Source organism: Pan paniscus, chromosome 1, assembly GCF_029289425.2.
Source record: "Pan paniscus chromosome 1, NHGRI_mPanPan1-v2.0_pri, whole genome shotgun sequence".
NCBI classification, from domain to species: Eukaryota; Metazoa; Chordata; class Mammalia; order Primates; family Hominidae; genus Pan; species Pan paniscus.
The window spans coordinates 175,621,374-175,632,410 of record NC_073249.2 but is presented as its reverse complement, the minus strand read 5'-3'; the positions used below and the strand labels follow the sequence as shown (position 1 = coordinate 175,632,410).

The window sequence follows — 11,037 nt, the reverse complement described above, 5'->3', positions numbered from 1 at the left end:
GGTTTTCCTGCCTCACCCTCCCGAGTAGCTGGGACTACAGGCGTGCACCAGCACACCTGGCTAGTTTTTGTATTTTTAGTAGAGATGGGGTTTCACCATGTTGGCCAGGCTGCTCTCGAATCCCTGACCTCAAGTGATCCACCCACCTCGACCTCCCAAATTGCTGGGATTACAGACGTAAGCCACCACGCCTGGCCCAAAATTATGAGTCTTTTCAAAAATTTTATATCAAAAAGGTGATATTTAATGTGGAATTTGAGTGCATTTAAATAAGATAGTGACTTCGTAGAATAGGGACTGCAGAGTAAGAGTGTTCAGACCCATTCGAGTTTAATATAGCCCTACCTCTAAGAATCCTTTCTGTTCCTCACTCAAATGAACTAATTGCTGTCTTCCAGTTCCTCTAAAAACCTTGGGGTCCGTGGCAGAGTGTGGGCTTAGGACTCATCTGATTACTTGTCTTCCCAGGTGGTCTCTGGGCTCTATCAGGAACAAGCCAGGTATGATCATCCTTTTCCCCAGTCCTTAGCATGGGGTCTGGTATACACACGCACACACAACTTCAGTAAATGGTGAATGAAACGAAGGGCAGTCAAGATCCACCTGTTGAATGAACGTCTATCAGGAGCACTGTCATCCTTCTTGCTTCCTTCTTTTGCATATGTTGTTTGAGCTGCTCATTCAACCAAGGAGAGAACATACTCTACCTTGGGCAGTGTGCCAGCCTTGCACAGAGGGACAGATGATTCAGCTTGATCAGGCTGTGACAGAGAAAAGCTCAGGGTCTGAGAGCACACAGGAAGCGACTAACCCAGACTGGAGGGTCAGGAGAGTCTCCCCAGGGGAAATGAAGTTGCATCCAGAAGGATTCCTGAGAATAATGATTAGCCTGATAAGAAGCAGAAAGGTTGGGAGTGGAGGGAAGTGGGTTTCTGTGAGAGAAACAATATGGAAAAAGGCCCCAGGCAGAGGCAATAGTATTCCAGATAACGAAAAGCATTTTAGAGAGTCTAGTTTAGAATTTGTGAAGGAGGTGACAATGCTGCTAATGAGATTGAAAGGAGTCAGATTTGTAAACCATTTAAGGATTGTCTTAAGGACAGCCTTGAGGAGACATTGAAGGTTTTAACAGGAGAATGACATGATCCGATTTAAATTTTAAAAAGATAACTCTGTCAACTGTGCCAACAGTGAATTGGATGTGGGCAATGATGAACTCAGGAACAGCTGAGTCTATTGCAGAAGCCAAGGTGAGAGATGATGGTGGCTTGGACTTTGGTGCTGGGACTGGAAAGAAATGAACAATCTGATATACAACTGGAAGAATAATCTCTCTGGCTGTGATGTGGAAGGATAAGGACGTGATTGGACAGGCAGGGATGGTTCAGTAACGAGCTAGGACTTTATTGTGAAGGGATAAAGGGGAAGCCTTTTAACATTTTAATCATGGGACTGATCCATTCCGATATGGGTTTATATAAATAGACCGCTTGGCGGAGGGTGGTGAGAAGACTGTCAGGCAGTGCACAGGTAAGAACTGAGCCCTAGACGGGGCAGGAGCAATGAATGTGGGGAGGCGCGGGAGACGGGAGATTGGTTTCGGAGCCAGGTACGGAGCCAAGCAGTCAGAGAGAAGCAAAAATTGACACAGCACCGGGAACAGCTGCTAGTGGAGAGGGGGATGGGCGCCGCCGGAGCCGCCCTCGCCTCCTGGCGCCGGGGGCGGGACCAGAGCACGCAGGCGCGATGACGCAGTGCCCGAGCCGGCCTCGTTCTGGCTGCCGCCGTCTCGCTGAGGCGGAGTAGGATGAGGCCCGCGGCCGTGGCTCCGGCGTCGGCGGGGGCAGCAGCAGCTGAGGCAGCCGCGACGGCCGCGCCCCCCCCCGCTGACCTGGATTAGGCCCAGCAGCTCCGTGGCCGCCGCCGCCCCGCGGGGGGGCGGGGTGGGGAAGTGCTTCGTCTCCCCGCCCCCCCCCCATCGCTGCCTCGCAGGAGGCGAACGCCGCGACCCCAGCGGAGCCCGCGGCCCAGCCTTGATCCCCCAACCCCGGGGGCTGGCATGAGCGGCCCCTCGGCGGCACCGTGGGGCGGTGGAGTCGCCTCCGCCTGATCCCCGGCCTGCCGCCCGACCCCACCTCGCCAACCGAGGCGGACCGCGGAGTGTGCGAACGACCCCACTGCTGCTTTCTCCTCCCCCAGATCACGCACCCCAGCTCCGGAAGATGGGGAACTGCCTCAAATCCCCCACCTCGGATGACATCTCCCTGCTTCACGAGTCTCAGTCCGACCGGGCTAGCTTTGGCGAGGGGACGGAGCCGGATCAGGAGCCGCCGCCGCCATATCAGGTAGGGGAGGGTGTGTGTTGGGAGCGAGTAGAGGCAGCTCTGGCGGAGATTGAGGGGGCTCCGGCGCCGTCTCTGCCCCTGGCTTCGGCAAGGCCTGGCCTGGGCGGCATTGACCCCTTAGGGCTGGATCTGAGGGCATTTGCTCTCTGATCTCAGAGTAAGGTTGATTCTTCGCCTGCCCTCGGGCACCGTGTGGGGATGATACCCTCTGCCCTTGAGTTCTGGGATCAGAGTATGTGATCACATCCCCTTGGCCAGTGTCTGGTGGTTCGCTTGTGGAGTTTGGGAGTGACATTTTCCTGTCTTTATGTCTGAATCGTATGATTTCCTCATCGCACCGCCAACTGGATTATGGGTTCTGGATAGGTGGTTGCCAAGCACCACCCCCCCCCCCCCGCCCCATTTATGTTTTCATGTGTGGTCGTCCTCTTACCCACCTCCCTCGTCTTTTTGTTAATTGGATCTGGCAGGTTTTCCCTCTGCTTGGGAGACGGATCTCCAAGTGGTGATTTTAACCCTAGCGACATCGAGTTACTTGTGTGTGTATATATATATACATATATATATAAATTTTAATCCCTCCTCCTTTTGCTCCACCCATATGACACACCTTTTAAACGTGCTGACTTAAGAAAACTTGATTAGCTTGAACTTTGGAAACCTTTAAACCTGGCTTGGGAAATTCCTTCGGTTACTCGTGTTCTCCCTTTGTATCAAAGACTCTCCTAAATATGTTGTACTGCTTTTTGTACAATAATCAGTAGTCCCAGATGTGTTGCAGAATTCGAGTGAAGACCTCTTAAACTCAAAATAGGTATGTGGATGTTATAATCCACAATAGATGTGTGAAAACCTTTCCTGTACTTTTTCCATTTTAGATGATATTGAATATACCCTTTTCCAGAGGGCTTCAATAGTAGTAGTGCTTAATTTCTTCCTGAAGAGTTTAGTTTTCTGACTGGGTAGGCTCCTTTGTTGTTTCATGTGATGACATCATTATCTAGTGTTTTCTTTTCTCATTCCTGTGTAAACCGTCTCATCACACCAGAAAAACCTGATCATATATATGCTCGTTTTCTGAATAAAATTCTTCTGGGGCATTTCATATATACCAGTAAGGTCCAGTCTTGATTGTGGTATACAGAAGCCTCCATGACTTCTCTTTCTTACGTTCTATATTCCAGGCCTACCAAATACACCAGGCTGTACACAGCTTTGTTTTGCTCCAGTTCCTCTCTGCTTGGAGCCCTTCGCCCGGGTCAGCCAGGTGGACATCTAATCCTCTTTGAGAACTCAGCTTTCATGTCTGAAGTCCCAGCATTCCCTTCCTTCCCAGCCCGAATCCCTTGTGTCCCCACTGAAACCTCTACACTTCCATAAGCAATATCTATAACACTTTAGTGTTGTATCTTTGTTAGATGTGTGTCTCATCCTTGTAATCGCCTCCTTCAGTGCAAGCTGCGTGAAGGTAGAGAATCTGTGTTTCCGGTTTGCTGTTGTATCCCTCGCATCTGCCTCAGTAGGGACTCAGTAACTGGGAGATAAATTACGAGTAAAAGCCCTTGAGAACAGGGACTCTCCCCTCGCTCAGTTTCTGGCACATAAGCACCTAAATGCTGAATTAATTAATGAAGTTGAATTTAGTATTTTCTGTATTTACACAAATATTTTTTCCAAAGTAAGTTGTCACAGGGTAGTCTCTTAAAAATCAAAGCTGAATCTGGGTGTCTTTACAAGTACCTTTGAGTGAAGCAAGCAAGCTATGTTTATCCTTCACTGTCTTTCCCTCCTATATTTACTATACAACAAAAGTGCTTATTTAACTTTTTTTTTTTTTTTTTTATGAGACGGAGTCTCGCTCTGTCACCCCGGCTGGAGTGCAGTGGCACAATCTCACTGCTCACTGCAACCTCCACCTCCCGGGTTCTAGCGATTCTCCTGCCTCAGCCTCCTGAGTAGCTGGGATTACGGGCGCGTGCCACCACACCTAGCTAATTTTTGTATTTTTAGTAAAGACGGGGTTTCACCATGTTGGTCAGGCTGGTCTTGAACTCCTGACCTCAAGCAGTCCACCCACCTCAGTCTCCCAAAGTGCTAGGATTACAGGCGTGAGCCACCGCATCTGGCCTGAAGTTTTTATTTTAAAATCTCTTATGCTCCCTACCCTCACCCCCTTCTATTTTTAAAAAAATAGAGACAGGGACTCCTATGTTGCCTAGGCTGGTCTTGAACTCCTGGCCTCAAGCAAATTCTCCTGCCTCCTATCCCCTTTCTTAATTGAATATCTTTGACTTGTTCTCTTTCTCCTATCCTTATGATAATTGTACTATTAAAGGTACTAGAATTTATGGAAACTGTGTTTGCCTTTTCCAGAAGAACTAGATGATGATGAGGGATGAGGGGTTTTTGGTGTCATGAAGGAACTTTTTTTGGAAATGTTATATTTTTGACAGTGGGAGTTTTTTATGGTTGCAGTTTCCTGAAGTGAATGACGCAGACTAATGTACAAATTCAGTATCAATTGGAAGAAAATTACTTTAAAACATGGGAGCATAAAAAGAAACTTTTGGAGAAAAAGTATTGCCCCCCACCCCCAAAGAAATAAGATCTGTCTTAGGAATGGTTATTTTAGATCATCTGAGAAACAGCAATCCAAGGTTATTTATTCATTTATTTGAGTTGAGAATCTCCCTCTGTCATCCAGGTTAGAGTGGATTGCTCACTTGGCAGCCTCAAACTCCTGGCTTCAGGTGATCCTCCTCCCTCAGCCTCCCAAAGACTGGGATTACAGGCGTTAGCTAGCTCACACAGCAGATTTATAGTATTCTCAGTTGATAAAAGTAACTTTTTCAACAAATTATATGTAATTAACAGTGAATAGCTGATTGTAAAGGAACATGTTCTCTTGAGGTGAGTAGTTAAAAGATGTCATTGTTTGCTGCTTTATATGTACAATGTACATATAATGACAAGAGCCAGTTACAGTTATTTCCTATTAACATCTGACAAATTTGTTTTTATTTATTTTTGCCTTAAAGTAAATCCCTGCACCATTATGATCCAAGTTTGTAGGAAGTGCATATTTCTTTCTATGGTTTCTTTTGTAGCCTCCTAACAGTTCTCCCTGCTTTCACCCTTGTCCTCGCTAAGGCCTGTCCTCAATACAACAGCCACAGTTATTTTGGTAAAACTGAGCATGACAGTCTCCCCAACCCTCTGTGTGGATCCTTGTTTCATTCAAAGTAAAAATCAGATTCCTTATAGTGTCGCATAAACCCTACATAATCTGTACCCCTTGTTTCCACGCATGTCCCTTGACACCTACAGCTAACCCCTTTGTTGGCTTCCCTCCAGCTTCCCTGTCCTCATTGCTATTCTAGGACCTTTGTCCTCCTTATTCTGGAATACTCTTCCCCAGATTTCATGGCTGACTGACTCCCTTACCTCCTTCAAGTCTTTTCTCACTGCCACTTTAAACCTTCTCTGACCACCCTGTTTGAAAGTGCAACCTGCCCTAATACCCTGGAAGTCCCTCTCACCCTGTTGTTTTTCCCCCCCCAATACCATTTATTACATTCCAACACGTGTTAGAAAGTTGCGTTGTCTATTACCTGTCTTCTCCCACTAGGTAGAAAGGAGGAAAGGGGATTTTTTTTTTAATTGGTGTTTCCTAAGTACTTATAACAGTGCCTGGCACATGTTAGGCATTCAGTAATTTGGTTGAACGAGTGAATAGATTTCTTTTAAATGAACTAATGTATTTGAGGCAGGTACAGTTGCACTGCTTACAAGAACTCTGCATATTCCTAGTGCCATTTTTGCTTCTATATTGTAGATCAGGTTTTTTGTTTGTTTGTTTTTTTGTTTTGTGACTGGGCCTCCCTGTGTTACCCAGGCTGGTCTCTCTCTGTATATATATGTTTGGGTTTTTTTGTTTTCTCTTTTTTGAGACCAAGTCTCGCCTTGTTGCCCAGCTAGAGTGCAGTGGTGTCATCTTGGCTCTGCCTCCTGGGTTCAAGCGATTCTCCTGCCTCAGCCTCTGGAGTAGTTGGTACTACAGGCATGCGCCACCAAGGCCAACTAATTTTTGTACTTTTGGTAGAGATGGAGTTTTGCCATGTTGACCAGGCTGGTCTCAAACTCCTGACTTCAGGTGATCTGCCCACCTTGGCCTTCCAGAGTGCTGGGATTACAGGCGTAAGCCCCCGAGCCTGCCCTTTATATTTTTTAAATTTAAAAAATGTTGCTAGTCTCAAACTCCTGGGCTCAAGGGATACTCCTGCCTCAGCCTCTTGAGTAGCTAGGGTTACAGGTGCACTTCTACTCTGCCTGGCTCAGGTTTTAAAAAAATTTATTTCCTTTAGAGATGAGGTCTTGCTGTGTTGCCCAGGCTGGAGGGCAGTAGCTATTCACAGGTGCAATTATAGTGCATTGCAGCCTCCACCTCCTGGTCTCAAAGGATCTTGTGGCTTCAGCCTCCTGAGTAGCTGGGACTACAGGGGTACACCACCGTGTCTAGCTGTTGTAGATCAGTTTTAAGGAATCCTAAAAAGTCAAATTCCAGTAATATTAAATACAGCAATTGGTTTAAACTAACATGTTAAGTGATTTAGGGGTTTTTACCGTGTATGTATATCACCGCAAGATATTTATGTAATGGGAAAGTACTTGGGGGAGAAAAAGAAAGTACTTGAATCCCTATTCTTGAAGTATTGGATGCAAAGAGATTTAGGGTGTTTGTCAAATTAGAAAGTAGAAACAAATTTGTCGCACCCTCTACCCAACTCCCTTATTCCTAAATGTTTAAAAATAATACAGAGGAAATCTGCCCAGCGAAGGCAATCTTGGAAGGACAGTGAGTGGGAGGATAAGCCAGGAAAGGCTGAAGAAGGGAGGTCCATGAGAGGGGGAGGCCAGGTAGGCAGCCCATCCCTGAAAGGCATATGTAAAACAGCTTGAGGTACCCCGTGTCACTGTCAAGAGCTTTGTTATGTGCTAAATTGAGGGAGGCACTTTGTTAAAAGAGTGTAATATTCATTGAACAACAAACCATGTTACATTTTCTAATCTGAATATATAAAAATAAGGATAGGTGTCTCTCAATTTTGCAGTAGTTATATAGTTTGAGATTTGCCAGTCTTCTTCCCCAACCTATACTTTTTGATTAATACATTTGAAATTTTAAAATCCTGAGAAAATAAGTTTGTATAGCATTGAATGCAAGTATAGCTCTGCTTTTAGAGTCAGATTGTCCTGTGTTCAAATTCTGGCTCTGCCGCTTACATGTAAAATATGAAAAAGGAAAGAATTTATCAGATTGTTTTGGGGAGCTTTTTTGACAAATAAGAAAATGTAACATTTTGGATATTTCAAATTGTGTCTGCATAAAGCTTTCTTCAAGATACCTTTTTTTTTTTTTTGGCTGGGTACAGTGGCTCACATCTGTCATCCCAGCACTTAGGTGGCAGAGGCAGGAGGATCACTTGACCCCAGGAATTCGAGACCAGCCTGGGCAACAAAGTGAGACCCCCATCTCTATTAAAATACCAAACAAAAACAAAAAACAAACGAAACCAAAAACCCTCTTTTTTTGTTAAAAGGATTGGTTTATCCTGTAGAATGCACTAAAAATAACCCCCTTCCTTATAAAAAATCTAGAATGTACTGCTTATTTTTAAGCATGCAATGCTATAATGTTTTGTGGGGGATGGGCTTATTTTTTTAGAGATGGAGTCTCACTTTGCCCAGGCTAGTTTCGAACTCCTGGGCTCAAGTGATCCTCCCACCATGTCTCCCAGTGTTGGGATTACGGATGTGAGTCACTGTGCCCTGCCTGTAATGGTATATTAATGCCTCATTTTCCTGATAACTTACGAAGTTAAATTTAGATAATTAAAGGGTTGTGTTTTTTTATTAGCATTTTGTTTACCATTTGGGTGGAAAATATCTCCAAATTTATTTCACGTATCTTGGCCTTATTATACAATTATTCAGCTTTTAACAATTTACCTTTTTGAAGTTTTATCCCTCCCCTTCTTTATGTTCAAGAAGTTCAACCTTCTTATTGAGGGGCAGATCAACTAACTCCACCTTTGTTAATAAAGCCTCCACTGGCCATTTTTTTCCTGTCTCTGCTGATTTGTCATGTACAGTTTTTTTGTGTTTGTAACATTTATCTGGAAATCATATATTGCCTTATTAGCTTTTGTTGCTTTAACAGTTGTTTCTCCACATCACAGTTTCCTCAAGAATGAGAATGATACATTAAACTTGTAAGATATCTTAGTGGAGTAGAATGTTACCTTCCATATTATAGACACCCAGTGAATATTTGATGATAGACTAAATTAGAGCTGTGACTTCTTACCTTGTAAGGTCACCATCATAATTGAGGTCCTCATCAGTTCTTACAGCAACATAATTGATGTCTCCTCCTCATTCGTTTCATACCATGTTGCCAGATAAATTTCATCCCTGATCAGATCACTTGCCTCATAATCCTTAATGATTGTTATTATTATTATTATTATTTTTTGAAACAGAGTCTTCACTCTGTTGCCCAGGCTGGAGTGCAGTGGTGCCACCTCAGCTCACTGCAGCCTCCGCCTCCCGGGTCCGAGCAATTCTCCTGCCTCAGCCTCCCGAGTAGCTGGGATTACAGGCATGCGCCACCACACCCAGCTAATTTTTGTATTTTTAATAGAGATGGGGTTTCACCATATTGCTCAGGCTGGTGTGCAACTCCTAACCTCAGGTAATCCACTCACCTTGGCCTCCGTAAGAGCTGGGATTACAGGCGTGAGCCACCACGCCCGGCCCTTAATGATTCTTTATTAGGACTAACCACTGAAGATATCTGACTTAGCATTCAAAGTCATGATTTGGCTCTACGTATACTTTTTCAGCTCTTCATAGCCTTGTGCTTTCTTTTATACAACCTGTATACTCCAGTCATACTGAGCAGTTTGCTGTATTCCATGTATGTCTTCTGCTTTCCTGTCTTTGCCCATTCTGTATCCATTGCCCAGAATGTTCTTCCTTAATCCTTCCCAGTCTCATTTCTAATATCCAGGGCCCAGTTCAAATGCCAGGAATCCACGAATTCTGATTTCTCCTACATACACTTTTCTTAATCTGAACTCCTTTATTCATGCACCATTCTTAGGACACTTTACCCTTTTAATTTTAATTATTTGTGACAGTGTCACATCTGCCCTTTTAGAATTCAAGTCTGGTTCATTTTCGCATTGCTAGAACTACAATTTTCACAAAGCACGCACTTATACTTTAGTGAATGTAATGATCAGCATTTTGCTGTAAGAGTGTGCAATTGTATGGTTGTTAGTGTCTATTAAACATGCCCAGAATCCTGTGCTTTAGTGTTTGGCCTATCACTTCTAATTTATAAAGTACGTTGAGCTTTGGGAAAGTTAATTTCATTATATATTTTTTGAATTTGGTTTTTGTTTGTTTGTTTGTTTGAGACGAAGTCTCGCTGTGTCACCCAGGCTGGAGTGCAGTGGCGCGATCTCAGCTCACTGCAAGCTCTGCCTCCCGGGTTCACGCCATTCTCCTGCCTCAGCCTGTCCCGAGTAGCTGGGACTACAGGTGCCCGCCACCACGCCTGGCTAATTTTTTGTATTTTTAGTAGAGACGGGGTTTCACCGTGGTCTTGATCTCCTGACCTTGTGATCCTCCTGCCTCGGCCTCCCAAAGTGCTGGGATTACAAGCGTGAGCCACCGCGCCCAGCCTGAACTTGGTTTTGTGTTCCATGAAGTTCAGCTTGCCTAGGTGACTTTTATAAATAAGTAACCAGTTATCTGTTATTTGTGTGACCCCATTGTTGCAGGATTTTTCTTTGTTTCTGCCTGACCTCTCATTCTGAATGTGCTTTAATAAAGGCTGATTTTTTGGCATTAAGATTGTATGCATCATTAAGAGTAAGATAGTCTGTTCAGAGTTTAATTCTAGAGCTAATTATAGGGTAACTTGAGAAGATGGAGATGGGATGGTGAGTTACTTGGTACATAAGATCTGAGCACTTGATTTTCTTAAAATATTTTTTAGGTAATAGTAGAAACCTTTGTTGCAGAATTTTGATCTTTAAAAGTTTTAATAGAAATACTTACGTAGATTGGGATTCTTTTTCTTTCCTTGAGACATAATCTTACTCTGTTGCCTAGGCTGAATGTAGTGGTATGGTCACGGCTCACTGAAGCCTCAACCTCACGGGCCCAAGCCATCCTCCCACCTCAGCCTCCTGAGTAGCTGGGACTATAGGCGTGCACCACTTTGCCTGGCTAATTTTTATTTTTTGTAGAGATGGGTCAAGCAGTCCTCCCATCTCAGTCTCCTGAATAGCTGGGACCACAGGTGCATACCACCACACCCAGCTATTTTTTGTATTTTAAGTAGAGACGGGGTCTCACTATATTGCCCAGGCTGGTCTCAAACTCCTGAACTCAAGCAATCCACCCACCTCGGCCTCCCAAAGTGCTGAGATTACAAGTGTGAGCCACCATGCCCACCCAACAGCCTTTTTTTTTGGAGATGGAGTCTTACTCCGTCGCCCAGGCTGGAGTGCAGTGGTGCAGTCTCAGCCCACTGCAACTTCTGCCACCTGGGTTCAAGCGATTCTCATGCCTCAGCCTCCTGAGTAGCTGGGATTAGAGGCAAGCACCACCACACCTG

At 44.7% G+C, this 11,037-nt stretch overlaps 1 protein-coding gene across 1 annotated transcript in view; it reads left to right on the top strand.

Moving 5' to 3' along the window:
- Positions 1-1,713: 1,713 nt before the first annotated feature.
- RNF11 (ring finger protein 11) overlaps positions 1,714-11,037 on the top strand; it is a 36,846-nt gene continuing 27,522 nt past the window's right edge. The window contains exon 1 of the mRNA XM_003829563.7: positions 1,714-2,345. Coding sequence (XP_003829611.1) covers positions 2,223-2,345 — 123 coding nt within the window. The 5' untranslated portion in view covers positions 1,714-2,222. The remainder of the gene's footprint in view (positions 2,346-11,037) is intronic.